The sequence below is a fragment of the Caloenas nicobarica genome, chromosome 5 (assembly GCF_036013445.1).
Source record: "Caloenas nicobarica isolate bCalNic1 chromosome 5, bCalNic1.hap1, whole genome shotgun sequence".
NCBI classification, from domain to species: Eukaryota; Metazoa; Chordata; class Aves; order Columbiformes; family Columbidae; genus Caloenas; species Caloenas nicobarica.
In genome coordinates this window covers 8,471,057-8,488,457 of record NC_088249.1, presented here as the reverse complement: position 1 = coordinate 8,488,457, position 17,401 = coordinate 8,471,057, and the positions used below count along the sequence as shown (strand labels likewise).

General features: G+C 41.6%; 1 protein-coding gene across 1 annotated transcript; it reads right to left on the bottom strand.

Annotated features, from left to right (window-relative positions):
- Positions 1-14,796, bottom strand: LOC135989332 (SERTA domain-containing protein 2-like). Its single transcript, XM_065636105.1, has 3 exons — positions 14,633-14,796; positions 11,537-11,655; positions 1-3,610 (listed from the first exon to the last, which is right to left on the bottom strand). Exon 3 carries the CDS (start codon positions 3,604-3,606, stop codon positions 2,755-2,757), a length of 852 nt encoding a protein of 283 aa, XP_065492177.1. The 5' UTR covers positions 3,607-3,610; positions 11,537-11,655; positions 14,633-14,796; the 3' UTR covers positions 1-2,754.
- Between the last annotated feature and the right edge of the window lie 2,605 nt (positions 14,797-17,401).

Genomic DNA, 17,401 nt, shown 5'->3' with positions numbered 1-17,401 from the left:
TTAAACTGCAAAACTGTGGCTTTTATTTCCAAACATACAATAAATAGGTCCACAACTAGCCTCTAACTTCATTTTACATGGAAGGATTTTAAAATCAGTTTGTGCATATTTAAAATTAATCTTCCCTTTGCACATAATTCCATACATAACCAAACTGCATTACATACCAGCTTATGGTCTTGGCACTGTGATGCAAGCAACCAAACAGAGCTGCATAGCAGGCTCTTGAACAAAAATTGCATTTTGAATTGTTGATAAAACATCTATCAACAATTTCATCTTTTTCTGAATTATACAAAAACCTTTAGCATGTAAATGCTGAAAAGCAAGTTGTCATCTTTAATGTTTCTGTATGGGCTGCGAGATGAGTGGATTTATTAAGTGTTCACTATTTGCTACATGATACAATTTTCATACCAAAATATCTTTACTGCATAGTAACATTACATATTTTCAAATGCAAAACAAAATTAGATGCATTTTTTTATTTTATTCCTCATCACTGAATTTAAAGACATTTTTAACCACAACTCTGCTTCACCACAGTGCAGAAGGCCCTTAATATTTCAAGGATTTATTCAGTCATATCTTTAATACAAAAGTAGAGGCTGAGGAAAAGCCAGAGTAGTCTATACACAATGCACAATCTGTGTACATTCCGAAGCTGTACCTCTTCAAGAACTATTTATACACTCTTCAAACAAATCCCTTTATCCAGCAATTCAAAATACTTTAGATCAGAAGTTTTATATTAGAATCAACACATTATATGCATATAAATACATTTATACCCTTCGGTTGCTAAACAACCCAGATGGCTGTGAGGACGTGACCTGAACTGGTTCTCCATTGGTTTGGGATACCAAATTGTATCGGCAGCTGTTAACCAAAATAGTCACAGTAAAAAATGGAGACCTTTGCACAAGGTAGATGTGCCACAGCATCAGTTAAGACTAGAAATAGTAGGTGACACCCTGGCCCCTTCAATAGGGCCAGGATTTCAACTTCTGTGAGATGCAACACACAGGCAACTTTTTTTTTTCCTCTGCCAATGCTCCATTCATGAAAAGTCTCAGCAGAACAACAACAAAAAAACAACCAAAAACACCCAACAAACCAAAGCAAAGCTTTTACAACTGCAAATTTCTTACAAGACAGGTGCCGCAGCTTTCAGGAACAAAGTAAAAGTTTTATAATTAAAAAATAATTAAAAAACCCCCCACAAAACCTAATGTGCAAGTGTATAGTTCAGAAGACAACAGCAAGGATCAATAGACCTCAGTTCAAGCTGAAACACAGTATCTGAACTGTCTTAGGGAAAAATAGTTCTCACTGCAAATCTCCTCCTCAGTTAAGGAGCATGCTTGTGTGTACTTACATGCACACCTGCCCCAGGCGTGCACCCCTTTCCACGGCAGCAACCACTGCCCACCGCAGCGCTGCCAAAGCCCCAGGGACCAGGGACACGGAGCCCCAGGGACCAGGGACACAGCTGCACCCCGGGCCTCAGTCACCAGCACTGACTCACCACGCAATGAGCATCTCAGGAGTACTACAAACAGTGAGCACTGGTGTAGTAAGAGGTGTTCTCAAGCTTTGTTTCTTGAAGGATACAGAAAGGTTGACTCACTTGAGTACCCTCCAAAGGTGCTAGAAGTTTTAAGTCTGAAACATTTCTTTCTACAATGCCAGGTATACTAATGTGTGTCTTTTTAAATAATATTGCACATAAAAATCATCTTAAACTTTGTAGTGAAAGCAGGGTCGAAGGACAGTGTTTTCCAAAACAGATTATAAAGCTACCTGTACATAGTAAGTTTTAAAGAATGCCAAGATTATCCAAAATCTAAGCACGTAATACTGACAGAAAAAATGTTAAATTGCACAATCTACATATAAATTACATTTGTAAATACTTAAAAGTTTTTAAACATTGAATACCCTTGATTTCACAAATCAGCTAGGTCACCGTCAAAGGATCAGCTTAATGAGTTAGAAGTACTTTCCCTCAGAAAAAAAAAAAAAAGGAAAAAAAAAGATCTGCAGTCTTAGACGAAGCACTGGAAAGAGTTAAAGCATTTCAGCTCAGAGGTAGTGCTAAACACATCCAACTAGAAGTCCATTATATTTGAACTATGATGAAATAACGTAGTAAAATGTAGAAAGACTATAAAATTTACAAAAATAAATAGTTCTGAATGCTTTAGAAAATGCAAGAGACTCTGTTGACAAGTGTCTTGATCTGCTTTTCTGACCAAAGGAAAGCAAAGCGTGTCTCATTTTTAAAATATACCCATCTCTAGTAATGTGCCTGCAATCCATGCAATCCAACTATGCAACTTGACGTATCCCAACCTGGCATAGACTCTGATATTAAAAATAAAGTGGAGGCTTTGTAAAAGATCATCTCATATGAAATTTGTTTTTCATGTAAATTCTTCTGACAAATTAAAAATTGCACATAAAAAAGTTTATTGAAAGAGGCATGAAGGGTGATAAGGGTATGTGCCTATTGTTCCACATACACCCTGGAAGGAAAAAGATGATTGCACAGTTCTGATAAATAAATATTTTTCTTAAAAAAAATCTGCCACTTTTTTGGTTTATAAGTTTGGGAATTATTTAGAAAATCCCATAACAGACCAATTATTTTTAGTTTGTGTTTTAAAGAATTCTTTACAACTTTTCCAGTGGCTTTTATCCTGAAACCAAATAAAAGTGGCAGCTAAAAAGTATCTTTGGGTAAAACAAGTATCAGGATCCAACCAGAATTTCCATGATGTGGTCCAACTCACTCAGATCCGCTCTACATATCTGAATGTTGCTTGCTGAAGAAGAATTACAGGATGGAAAGGTTTTCAATGGTTCTTCTGTAGCAAGAGATGGTGGTCTGGGCGGCATTAGCGGAGGGCAACAGAAGTCTGAATCATACATTGAAGTGTCAATATCTTCAAAAATGTCATCTATCGCCAAATCCTTCAAGTAACTAGTTGAATTTGAAATCTCAAAGGAACCAAACACACATTCGGCTCCCTTCAAATCCTGTCTATCATCTTCTAGTTTTAGACCGGTATTTTCTGGAAACTTTGGCTGGTCATCTCCAGTAGGAACCAGACAAGTAGGCGGGCTTATATCTTCTACAAAGTCTAAATCCTTCAGAATAGATGAAATGGCAGACGACATATCATCATCTGAAACTATCAGCAGGCTGTTTTCAATTGGATCTTCTACAGACCGCAAGTCGCAACAGTTAGACTCTTGCTGACTAATACCTGAAGGCAACTGAAGAGAAATCCCAGGTGACTCCAACCCTGTGTAGCTGTGAGAACTGGGAGCGATGCCAGGGCAGACATTAACTGGCTGCTGATTACTCTCTTGTCTCATTTCCTCTTGAATTTGCCGTACTGTGTTGGCTATGAGGACAGAGCGGTGCAAGTTTGGTTCCACCAGCATTTTGTACGTCTGTAACTTGGTGAGGCACATATTAAGCACCAACTGCCTCTTAAGCGGATATGGCAGATTTCGACTGGAATCAAAGGCACTCGAAAGACCAGCCATGTTCTCCTCATAATCACTCAGCTTGCGTTTTAGACCTCTCCCCAACATGAACCTGAAAGAAAGAAATTATTAATTAACCTTGGGCAAGACTACTGCTTCTACTGTAAGATCTCAACAGACACTTTTGATAAGTCTGTAGCATACAATGTATTGGCTGCCTTAAACTCTAATTCCATAGAACACTGAAAGACAGAATAAAATCCTACATGAGATACTACTTTCCTCAAGATGACTTATCCAGCTCAGTTGTTTCATAACATTTTTTTTTTTAAACAGAAAACATTAAAAATATAGTAATTTTTTCAAAAAGCTATATACTTCTTAGTTTTCGTTTCAGGTTTACCTTTAACTCTGAGAATATGAATTTAATTATTTCAAATCTTTAACAGGTGAGCTTTTTAACCTCTTATCCATCTAAAATACATAGCATACAAAAATGAATTAATGAGAAATATCTGAATGTCCACATGAAGTAAAATAGATGCTCATACTAAGGATTGTAATAACTATGCAGAATATATCAATGTCTTCATTTTAACATTTGTTACTGGGTACAGTAGGTAAGATTTTAAAGCCAGTTTCAACACCCATTTTTATCTCATTATTAATGTATTCTTAGTATCTTGCTCAGTGTCTCTGAGAACTCTCTATAGAACTCGTTTCTCTCCCTCTTCTTTCATGACCTAAGTTATTTTATTACAGTTGAAACACCCAGCTAGACCAACAACACAGCCCCTCACAGGATCCTTATATCCATTCCATAGCTTGGTAGTTTAGCTAAAAAGTAGAAGGAAATTTGGCTGCACCACAGAGCTCACAGAATGATAATCAGTGCTCACAGCTGCTGGTTCACAACCCGCTACTGACTTAACACGAGGGACATCCAGCTGGAGGCTATCAAATGGTATTTGAAAAGTGACCAATTCTGGTAAATTGCTAGAAGAAAAAGTTGTTTTCCGTCTGCTTTGTGTGCTTTTGCATTGAAATATGATAGAACGCTGTGGTACAAAAAAACTGTAGGCACGCACACCTAAAATACATGTGATCCAAACAAATACATGCTTGGATACTTTGCAATTACCATTCAAAACACAAAGTGTTTTATTAGAGACAACGAGCACTGTACAATCACTTGTACAAACACAGAAAAGGAGCATACCATGCACAGGAAACACTGGGAAAGTCTTGGCTACCCAGATCTTGATGTGCCCGCAGAATACACACACCTCACTCTCAATTAAAAAAAAATTAAGCAATCATAGACACCCAGTGGCAGATTAAGGGCGATCCTTCATACACAATGACCCAGACCCTGCACGCTGCAGAGGGCCTCCCAGCTCCCCTTTCATGTGCACACTGGACACTGCCAGCAACAGCTCAGCTGATGGCCGCAGCTGCCAGCCTGTCGCTAGACTTTTGGGGACAAGGAGATGGCAGCAGGATAAAGCCTCTTTTACTTTTGGGATTTCTCCAGGTTTGCAGGAAGCACTGCAGGGCTCCATGGCTACACCCATCTGCCTAGACAAGACTGTTGAAGAACTCAGCTCCTCTGGAGGAACAGAAAGTAAGCAAACAGTGCATACCTCTCCGTCAGACACAGAGGAAAAAACAGTTGCTAGAGAAGTTTACGTTTAATACTTCTTGATCATACCCACTTTGTTTTTTAGGGACATACCCAGATGAAATTAAATTTGTCATTTTTACATAATAGGTAGTCGTTTAGCCTACAGTTCAGTTTACTAACACATTCACTATTAACACAAGAAAAAAACTTTAATTACTTTTAATTTTACCAGTGCTGCAATTTAACTTTGGAAGTCTGTTTTACCCCAAAGTTTTTTGCTAACCCGCCACAGCACCAGCTCAATCTCTGTAAAAAAAAAAAAAGTGTCTGGATGCGGTGTGCCTATTCACCTAAGTGATCTTCCCATACTTATGTATCGCCTCCCATTCCAGCACCCCGCTTAGAGCAAATAGAACCAGACAGTACTGAGCACTCAATTACAAGCAAAATCAGAATAAATCTGGATACAAAGTTCAGACACTAAATCTAATAATAAAAAGTATTTGGGAGTGTGTGTGTGAGGCATCAAACTATTGACAACACTGTCAGCAACTGATAATTTTAGACACAATCTATGGAAAAAAATCATGATTATGAAGGACTTTACAGTAAAACTGTTGCTAAATATATCAACTTATATCATGAAGACAACTAGGGTCCGCAAATCATTAAAGACTCACTAGAAAAAACTCTCCATGTTAAGTAGCATTTAAATGTTGTGTACTATGTAAGGCATTACCCCATACCATTACTATGAAGGATAAAAATATACATCAAAAAGGCTATTTGTTCACAAAGCACCATCCTTCCCATACACTGCACACTAGTTTTTGTGTTTGTTTGTTGCTTTCCCCCCACCCTCCACTAATGAAAGCAGACCAAAATTCACACTCACAAGGGAATTAAATTAAGATCATACAGGGAACAGTAATTCTGACATTTTATACATGCAGAATGCTTGGTTTTGACAGTTTACTACCTTTAACATTTTAAAATATGTATGTACACTTCGTTAGACACACAGGAAACACTAGACTTATCTATTTGAATTATATAAAAAATGTTAACTTCTGGCATCTCAGAAACATGCTAGTATTTAAATTCTGTGAGCATGCTTAAAGAGCAAGCAAACTATCATATATGAGGATATATAATTTCACAAAACCAACTTAGAATGTAATGTTTAACTTTTAAATTCATACAGTAGTCTAATTAGACTAAATATTTCATGCTCAGATACACAGACACTCTCCTTTTCATTCCTCCAATATCCTTCAAAAAATTTGTCTCAGAGCATTCTAGAAGCAAAGCCTGAGCATTGCAGCACTCCGAGCTATAAAAACGAACTGCAAGAAACATTATTTGCTCCAACTTCAAGTGTTTCCACTTAACAGGCTCCCCACTTGCTAGATGTCAAAGATTTTGTTACTTTTTTAAAATACACAAACATACTCCTATCTTATGTTTTAGAAATTCTGCCTAATTACAAGGATCCGTAAGTCTCCCTCCAGAAGCTAGATTACTTCAGAGGTTATATATAAACTTGGAAAAGACTAATGAAAACCAGAGTACCACTAGTACAGTGGATTTAAAAATTACCAGTGTCATGGTTGCTACAGGAGACATTAAGTTTCAGTTCTTGTCAAACACACTCAGCTGCTGACCTACAAAAGACACAAAGCCCCTTTGTTACCAGCTAATCTACATTTTATCAGGCCTTTCGCTTTACCTTCTAGCATAAAAATTTCTGACAGGGCCATATCCTTAACAAACTACTCCATATTTTCCAAGTAACTTGTCCTTCTGTAGCATTGTGTATTAACACACACATCCCAAACCAGTCAAATGCTCTCTTTTGAGAGCATTACTTTCCAATATAAGATGTTGGTCACATTATTTAATTATGCAGTGCTCCCTCCACTTCATTTTTTGGTACTAAGAAAAACAAATAGAAGTCCACATAAACATCCGTGCTACCATCCCCAGACAATTCTGTATTACTGAGTGACTGCTGTGCAGTTGTCAGTTCAAAGTGTAAGTTGGGCAAACTAAAACACAAAGAGTGTCTAGAAACTGCACTTTCCTTACTCCAGCCTAATTCCAGGAACCTACTGAGACCTCAAAAAAATTGAATCAACTAACAGGATTTTGGAATGTGCCAATCTGATAATTCTGTGATTTGTAAGTAAATAAACTGGGAGGAAAAACAAACAAACAAACAAAATCGAAGTTTATGCCAACTTCAAATGTGAGGTCTATACATAGCTCTTCAATAATGAGATAGGCAAGCTCTAAGTCACCCTGCTCTTGAACTTCAAAGAAAAGTTCAACCACCTATTTTTTTTGAGCTCACGTGCTCTATTTTAGAATCTTTTGTGATAAAAAAACCACAACAAAAACCAAAAAACAAACAAAAACCCCACCAAACCAAGAACAATGAAGAACACAACTCAGTAATTTATTTCTGGCATTTTCTCATCTTCTCTCATAGTAATGCAAACCAAGACAGACCATTTATGACAGAATGCTTTTTTAAATTAAAATTACTTTGCAGATATAAGCAAAGTAAACTCAATGCTTAGGAATGCTTAACTCTTCATCCATGTCACTGAACTACAAAGGAGTCTAAGCAGAAATTCTGCCCCTGATAGCATGTTCCTCAGTTCCTTCCAGATCCATGGAGGACATTTCAAAGAAACTCCTCCCTGCTAAGATGGGAGGAAGCATCCCATGCACTGTAATCCTACATTGTACCAGAGCTTGAAAAAACTTGGAGGGAAGAGGCACATCCCTGGTTGGCAAATCCACAAAGAACACCACACAGACAGGCCTGGTCAAAGTGCACAGCTACTCAGAAGAAACATTCCAGGCTACCAAGAAAATTTCACATTGCGATGCGCTGTGGACAATACAGGACTCATGCCACCATTTCAGAAGAAAAACATAGCTCCATCTGTCACAGGGTCTGATAGTGCAGTGCAGCTGCCACCGACACATGGTTAAGAAGTACAGCTGGAAACAGTCACAAAGAAGAACGCAGCATGTGAAAACCCTCAATTACTTCTATCTGGGCAAACTACTGCTTAATTTCCTCTTCCTCACCTTCCAAAAAAGGTTTTAAGAGCAAGTTAAACAATGTTTAGAACTCAGAACTGCACAGAGCTTTAATTTTCTGCAGAGAAAAGCCTCAAAAAATATGAGTACATAAAACATGACTGCCACAGTATTGTCTGAACATGAACTTTTCATGCACAAAAAAGCACTATGGTCAACTACACAAGAATTATTAATTTACCATTAAAGAATGTGTTTAAATAGCAAGATCATCAATAAAATACTTGGCCTGCACCATGTAGGTCAAAATCATTTCACCAATAGTGGTTTCTTCTGGCTTTTCTTTTTAGGATATTATTAAATTCAGACTTGTTTGATCCTTTTCATACAGCCAGTGTTGAATTTTTCAGCCTAAAACTGTCTCAAAGTGAAAAATTACTTTTTCTCATAGGACAGAAATATCAGATTTTAATAGGTGTAAGCACCTCATGACTGAAAGCTGCCTGTCTTGCTTTCAATAATGCAACTTATGTATTAAAAATCAAAATTAGAGACTCATAGCTATTGCCATTTGGGTAACTCCCTTTCAAAGTCTCCTTTGGCTCCTAACTGTAGAAAGCATGTAACAGTAAAAACAGACAGAAGTCCCCCTGGATTGTAAACTAGTGTTAGTGACTGACTGAAGCTGATAATCTGATTTCCTGCTCTCCCCTCTCTTCCATCGACACACCTTTCACAAGCACACATATCCAAAGGAAACATCCCTATAGTTATGGTTATTTCCCAGAATTATTTGATGTACACCACGTACTATTTTTAATGATAATCTTTCCCCTACCCGACATGCATTTTAGATTTGGCAACACGACTTCATTCACAGTTTGAATTAAGTGGTGGACTGGCTCTTGACTAGTATTCCATGTATAAGAAGCTGCACAAGAAAAAGGTAAGGCCGAAGGTACAGTTAACAGACAGAAAGTAAATCCCTTCCTCCCATCCGGACTTAACGCTGATCACTTAAACACAACTTACGCAACACAGTAAGCTATCAGACCACACAGAACAGGGTATCTGATCTGTTGTCCTCAGCAAGTGTTGGAGAGGCCCATAACATCACATCTTGGCTGTTAGCAAAATTAAAAGGAAGCAAGGGAAGGAGGATTAAACACCTTAGAACACCCAAGTAAAAAAATAATTTAGATGTGAAGACACTAAAATACATCAAAATGTATTTAAATTTACTGCCTCCCCACCTGCCCCCAGCCCTGCCCCAGTTTAGCCAAGATGAGTAACTCCTGGAGAAGGCACAAGTGGCTAAAAGTGTGCATACAGGGAGGAGTGCAGTCCTACCAGTTTACTCCCATACCTAAACTCCTATGTAACGACTTCTTTACACGAGTTAGAAATGACCAGAGAAGAGCTGCTCAAAGGGGATGAGCAACATCAACATTTTGGTCACCAAATCCTGACCTGTAATACACCTAAGACTGTTACTACTAAAGCAACTGGAACACAGAACCAAGATATGCTACTGTTCAGACTTAAAAAAAAAAAAAAAACCGCCAACCAAACAACACTCACCCCCCCACCTCCAAAATCCAAACCCTAAAACCACACAGAAAATAACCCAGCCCATGGATGTACCTAATATCCTTTCCCACATTTTGAAAATAAAGAGTAGGCTGAACAGTATTCATTAAGCAGAGGAAAGGAATGAGAGGAACACGGAGTAGCACAGAATTAGTCTGGAATTCATAACCTACCCACTGTCACTTCACTATTTGTGGAAGCAGAGAATAAATAGGTATCCTACACTAATATTTTAGGAGCTGAAATGATGTTTACAAAGCACTTGCGAGTTTCACCTTGATTTAAAAGGTAGTTTGAACCCCGCCCCCCAATCTGTTTATGTTATGTCTAAAGGGATCTAGAAAATTCCTGAACTTAAAGGACATCTTCCCAAGCTGCTTATTCCCATTTTATTCGATAGAGCACTGGTAAGAGCTTTGCTTTGCAAACTACTGCAGCTAAGTTTGAAAGCACAACATTTCACTCTGGAGAAGAAACTCTTATTAGGAGATGCACCTTCCACAAGCTAAAACAAGTGGATCTGGGCTGTTTACAACAGAAAAAGAAATATTCTCAGCAGCTGATCTCTGTCACTAGAGGCTAATATAGAAGGTTGCTGAGGCAGTTGCAGTGTTAAGTAGAGTAAAACTTCTATCCTTAAAAGAAAACAAACTAAACCACTATCACTCTTCTTCCTCTCCCCCTCTACACTTGTGGCTTTAGTTCCACATTTACAAATAAAGCTCACATGTGTATATTTTTAATGAGTGTATGTTTAGCAGATTATTTTGGAGGGGGAGAATTTTGAGTGGATTTATTTTAGTGGAAGAAGGGCCCGGAATCATTTAAACTAAGGATCAACAGTAGTTAGCAGAGGCCAACACAAGATCAAGAGTTACTAAGTCTAGAAATTCCCATAGTAAAACTAAACCGTAATTAAATGAGAACATAAAGGAATCCAAACAACAAGAACCAAACCACCAGGGTTCCACCAAAGTATCTCACTGGAGAGACAAATGATCATTAGAACTGCAAATGTGATACCTCTTCATAGCTTGTTTGATCAACTGAACAATGTTATTTACAGTATCCATTTACTTCGAATACAGAGATACTGGATGTATTCACATCCATAACACTGATATGTATTTTAGGGTTACGGTGATCTAAACAAAGATTCATCAATAACAGATGTTATAGCTTAATTAACTACATCAAATTGGTACGCCTGTTCTTTAACAGAAAAATCAGACCATTAACAGTAAAAATAACTAAGAAAAAAACCCCTCTCTTTTCTTGATAGAGGACCATGCATATATTCTAGCGCTCTGTATGGAATATTTAGGTAAATAATTTTCAATAATCAAATCACAAACCACTTTAAATTTTCTCTAACAGAGTAGAGCTTTTATTCGCTATCCAAAGTGCCTTCTCCTCACGAGACTGTAACACTCAATTTCAGCAGCTGAACAGTGGATCTCACTGCAAGATTGAGGCTTTAGTTAACAAATTTACAAGAAATGTGATCTTATGGCAATATCAAATTATTTGTTGCTTTACAGTACTTCCTTGTTATAAAGAAAAAGAGTAACGCAAATTCAGAATATTCAAACTGAAGAGCATATACTAATCAGTAAGCGTAAAGCACTTCACTTTATATTACATACCCTAACTGACAAAATTATTTTTCAGTTTACCATTCTAATCCACAAAAATATCATCTACAGCTGATCATCAGAACATGCGCTATGCGCCTAAGGTAAGATTTCATAAAAACATAGAAGTAGTTACCCTTAGAAAACAGAAAGGAGTCCAGACAGGAAGATTCCAGATTTTGCATAAAGTGTATTCATCCAAGAGTCTTGAACTATTCAAGAGGCCAAGCCATCCACCGAGGTAGGATGATGTGACTTCAGGGGAAAAGCAAAACAAACAGCAGAGTATTTCATTACTGTGTGATTTTTTTTGAAACCAGAAGTATTAAGCACACAATTCAAAACAACTTTTTAAAACTATTTGTGCTAAATCCTATTAAAACAGCTAAACCAAATAAGAAAAACTGAAGTTCACGAATACACTGAAATAAGAGGACCTAACAGTTTTACCTATGAATACATAAAACTTGGAAATTATCTTTCATAAATTAATACTACATAACAGAGCATCCTCTAAGTGTTAGGCTTTAAGATAAGAACTTGTACTGATACTTCCTCAGGTAACCAAACACTGATTTAGAGTTGTAATCATCTCTGAAATCACGTATCAGGAGAGACAACACTATGAACTATCAATACGTACATTTTAGAATTATCCCCTAACATTTACGGACTGCAAAAGGTATTAAGATTTTTATTAAATTCCCTAACTTTCCTCATTTCCAGCACACACAAAACCAATACAAGAAGATAGCTTGCAGGGTGTCCTATGACTGCATACAATATTCAGTGTGGCACCATTTTCATCAAAACTCTGATGAAGAAACACCTGCAGTTTGGCTAGAGACCCCATGGATTAAATAATGGATTAGCTCAAGGCACTGGTAACTCTGGGAAATGTGAAAAGGCTGAAGTGACAGCAAACTACAGACTAGGCTAGGAGATGTGGAGGGGATTGCATGATCCATGCTCTTCAGGTCTCAACTTCACCAGAAGAATCAAAAGTCTTCTAATTCCAGGAATTAAAGCCCTTATAGAGGCTAACAGCCTACCATCTAGATTGTATTTAACATGCTTGTGTGTGTACAATACACATACATACACAGAGACACCTTCCCCCAACTACAGCAAACCAATTACTTCACAAATTTACCACAAAAGCAAGGACTACTTATCCAGGTAACTGCAGTCCTTCACAATCAAGAATCAAGAGTTCATACATTATTTTACAAAGTTTAAAATAATACATACTGAAATGCAGTCTTCCATTTAGACAGACGGACAAGTAAATGAATACAGTTCATCTTACACAGCAGCTCATAGCCTGATGCTAGCAAAGGGCTCCCCAGTTCATAGAATCTCAGAACTGTAAAGATGCAGTAAAATGCCCGTGACCTACGAATGCCCAATCTAACTCACAACAATAAGAACATTAGTATCTCCCTCCTCCTTGTACAAACTGGCTTCTCTCCTATCAAAAGGAGATCCATGCTATTTGTAAATAAAAAATAAAAATAAAAACAAATAGATGATTCATAACCTATTTGCTTTGAAACAGCAGGACTACAAAAGGTCACTATTGAGGTTCACTGAGGTGCACTTGCCAGCTCACAAGGGGAGGCATACATTCACTGCATGTTCTATACAATGAATATAAAAGGGCAAGTGTTTTAGAATGTAAAGTCTTTTCAGCATTAAAGAATCCTAAAAAAACTGGCAAGTATACTAAAATGTTGAAAAATTTTAGATTTCAGCACTTCAGTTAAAAAAAAAGCTAAAGGCATTTGATAAAAAATATACTGTCAATTTTATAAGTGTAATCTTTTGCTAGAAGGAGCTGAAATCCAAGAAGTTATCAAATTTAATTCATTGATTATAAACTTTAAAGGAATCTTGCAAAATTAACTCTTGAGGTTATGATTTTTCCCTATATGATTTCACACTGGGAGGAGTGTAATGAAGAAGTACAGAGGTATGGCTATTAGCTTCAGGTTTTATAATCAGTTACAAAAATACAGAAGACACACAGTAGCTGTAAATCACTATGAATCATATGTGCAGATTATTTTTTTCTTTCATTTTCTTTCACTATCTTCCCTTGCAGTTTCCCAGTACCTGTTCACAGGTCACTTCAGACACTCGAGATTACAGCATTAATTTCAATATTAATGGTATTTTCCATATTGCAGTGAACTGCCTGAACTAAAGAACCTTAGCTGAATCAAAAACTAAGTAGAAAACTACTGCACTGGGCTCCTATGTTTTTGGAAATGAACTGTTCCAACATAGTTTGAAAAATTCCAGGCCTACTAGGGCAGAAATTATTAACTGCATCTATTAGCGAGATGAACTGACGATATGCGTAAGAGACCAAGCTTATTGCTCCTCTAGTCTAATCCAACTGCTTGTAGTTCAGACTAACACAGGTTTATTGAGACAAAACCCGCCTTTAAAAACGTAACTGCAGCCAACACACAAGTCGCAGCGATCGCCAGTGCCAGAATTAAAAAGCCGCGGCTCAGGCGAAGCCTCTTTCCTGCGCCCTCCCCGCAGCCGCTGGGGCGAGCGCCCCGTTCCCCAGCGCCCCGGGCCTGCCACCATTTGGCCTTTGTGGAAGGAGACTCGTCGGTACTTCCTGCCGTGGCCGCCCCGCCTCCCCCCGCGGCAGCGGGCAGCAGTAACCGGAGACAACCTTGGGCTTCCCGAGCTGCGAAAAGTTACACTCCTCCCCCTTCCTCCTCGCCCAGCTTAACAGAGACCCCGGTCGGGCTAATTATAACTGCGCTAACAACTTCCACCGCAGTCCCCGCTCCCGGCGCCCCGAGCGCCGGCCTCTCCGGCCCGGCCGCGCTCCCCCCCGCTTCCCGCACCCTCGGGCCCGGCCGTTAACTCCTGCGGGCCCGCCGTGCCCACGCTCCCTCCTCCCGCCATCGCTCCCCACCTGTCTCCCCACCGCTCCGCCGGGCACCCGCCCTCCGTGGCCTGTTCCCCTCCCCCGGCAGGGCTCCCTGCCCCTCGGGGGTTCCGGCTGCCCCCGCCTCGGCCGCCCGCCGTGCCCAACCGCCCCTCCGCGGCCGCCATTGCCCCCCCCCGCGCCCTGCGGGCTCCCTGCCCCCAGGCTCGCCAGCCGCACGCCCGCGCGGCGGGGGCTGCCCTCCCGCCCCCTGCCCCCTCACGGCGCGTCCCTCAGGACCGCCGCTCCGGCCAGACCCGGCCCTGCTCGGCCCCTCACCTGGGAGCGGAGGAAACCCCCTGTTCCTTCGCAGCCTGCCGTGCCCTCCCTAGCCAGCCGGCCGGGCTCCCTTCGGCGGGGCTGGGACTCCGACCGGGAGGAGGCGGAGGCGAGCGCCACCCCCGCCAGGCCCCGGCAGCCTCCGCTCCGCCCTTCCCTCCGCCCGCAGCGCCCACAGCAGCGGCAAAGGGGGGGAGAAAGAGGGGAGCTGCGTGTACTGCGCCCGCCAGCTGGCCGCCTTCCTATTGGCTAGCGGCCCTTTGAAGCTGCCCAGCAACCATTTTCTCACTGGCCTATGAGCCGGGGGAGGTTGGGCTCCGACTGGCCCCGCAGAGCCATCCAATGAGAAAGCTAGGAGAGCTGAGGTAGGCGGAGCCACACGCCGGCTTCCCCCAATGGGAAGACGGGCGCCGCCGAGTCCCCCGTCCCCCCGGGAGGCGGCCCCGCCCGCGCGGCGCGGGCGCTTATGACGAGCGCGGGGGAGGGGCGGGGCGTGCGGGGAGGCACGGGGCGGCACGCGCCGCTGCCCGGGGGCAGGGAACGGCCCGGCCACCCCCGCGGGAGCAGCGGCCAGCCCCCACCGGCCCGCCCTGCTTTTTTGGCCTTTAAACTCGGAAATTGCCCAATTTCAAGAAGGGGAGTCGCGAGGGCCTCCGTACGGCCGCATTCCTGCACCTCCCGTTTCCAGGGCAGTTGGGAAACAAGGCGCACGCGTCTCTGAACCAGCGATAAAGCCACATCAAACATTGCACAATTCTTCCACCTGATTTTTTTCCTTTCTTTCTTTCAAGAATCCTCTTGTATTTGCTTTTCACGGGTGTTTGCATAATCAAGCTATACCGGCACAACAGCTGCTGCAAAACAGATTTCAAAATCTGACATTCAAGTAATTGTAAAGATTTGATTTTCAGCCTTTGTGGAACCCTACCATGGGTTACCTGATGAATCCTGCAAAAAGCTGTTCAGGTCTCTCAGAGATGGGTTTAGATTAATTCCTAGGAGAGTAAAAACAAGCAAAAGTCAAGCACATTTGCACAGACAGGGTTTTTTCTTCATTGAATGCCAGCACAGACCAAATTCACACACAGATGTCGGTCCAATAAATACTAGAGAAACACCTGCAGTTGTCTGCTGGAGGTAAACTACAACTTAGATGAAACTTGAGTTGCCTTTTGTGGTTACTCAACTGAAAAATGATGGTTTTATGAAACCCCCCAGGTCCAACAGATTTTAACCCTTGTGTCACCCGAGAGGCATTTGTGAGGGGGTAGGAGCACACAAGATCCATGACCCGAAGGAAGGGGCGAGGGGCAGAGGTGCAGAAAGCCATGTCTGACCCTGGCCGGACCCGTGGGGTGCAGGGACCCCTCTCCCGGCCCCCTCTCTCCTTGCTGCCACTGCTTTCTGGGCCACAGCTGTGCCCTGACCTCACTGCCAGGGGTCGCGGAGCACAGAAGGGGAGCGAGCGCAGCCGCAAGAAGCACTAATGAATCCTTTCTGACATGCCACCAAGGCTGTTTCGGATGGGGGGGTGCCTGCCCGAATGCTGGAGGGGTGACACCCCTATCCCCATGGCCCATCTGCTGCACCACACGCGAGCAAGGGAGCGGTGGCAGCATTCACGGGGGAGTGGACCAAGTGTCATAGAATCATTTTGGTTGGAAGAGACCCTGAAGATCAAGCCCAATCATTAACCTAACTCTAGCACTAAATCATGTCCCTAAGAACCTCATCTACACGTCTTTTAAACACCTCCAGGGATGGTGACTCCACCACTGCCCTGGGCAGCCTGTTCCAATGCTTCACAACCCTCTCTGTGAAGAATTTTTTCTTAATATCCAATCTAAACCTCCCCTGGCACAACTTGAAGGCCATTTCCCATTGTCCTGTCACTTGTTACTTGGGAGAAGAGACCAACACCCTCCATGCTACAACCTCCTTTCAGGCAGTTGCAGACAGCGATCAGGTCTCCCCTCAGCCTCCTGTTCTCCAGGCTGAACAGCCCCAGCTCCCTCAGCTGCTCCCCATCAGATTTGTTCCCCAGACTCCTGTCTCCCCCTGTACCTCCTCCCTTCCCACCACGCACTGTGGCTTAAGCAGAAGGGTAACTTGTAAGATGTTCAGGATTCTGCTGTCTGCCCAAGTCAGCCAGGGACAACCAGGGGTGTCACACCAGGACCGACCCCTGCCATATGCCAGAGATTACCTCCGAGGAATAGGTACAGGATAGGTAGCTGCTGTGCAAGGGACATATCAGGAAGGATTATGTCTAATGCAACATATAAAGAAGTAATTTAACCAGCACCACCAGCAAAATGTTGTAATAACTTGAGCAAAAATTTGCATTTTTTAGAGTTGACCCCAGTTGGCCAAAACTATATGTTCTCCATAAAGTCCTGTAGCGTGTGCACAGTGAACAATTCACACCTCGCTACAGCTGCAGAGTTGATGCAAGACCTGAGCCACCTGCCCTTCTCCTCCTGATCAGCAGACCTTTAAAAAGACACCAACACCCGTCGCCCTGCTTTCCCCACTCGTTCTTAAGTTATTAACCTAACATAGTCAGCTGTTTTGTAAACAATTTTTGTTTCATTCAACAGAAAAAAGGTAAGCGTGCTTTCTACAGCAAGCATTTTTGGAAAGATCAGTTGTGTTTCATACATGCTCTGACAAGATCTATGAAAAAAATTAGCATGGATTTCTTTAAATGCATCCATCAGAACTTTGGATTTATGGCCTAATATTTGGAGAATAGAAATTACATGAAGT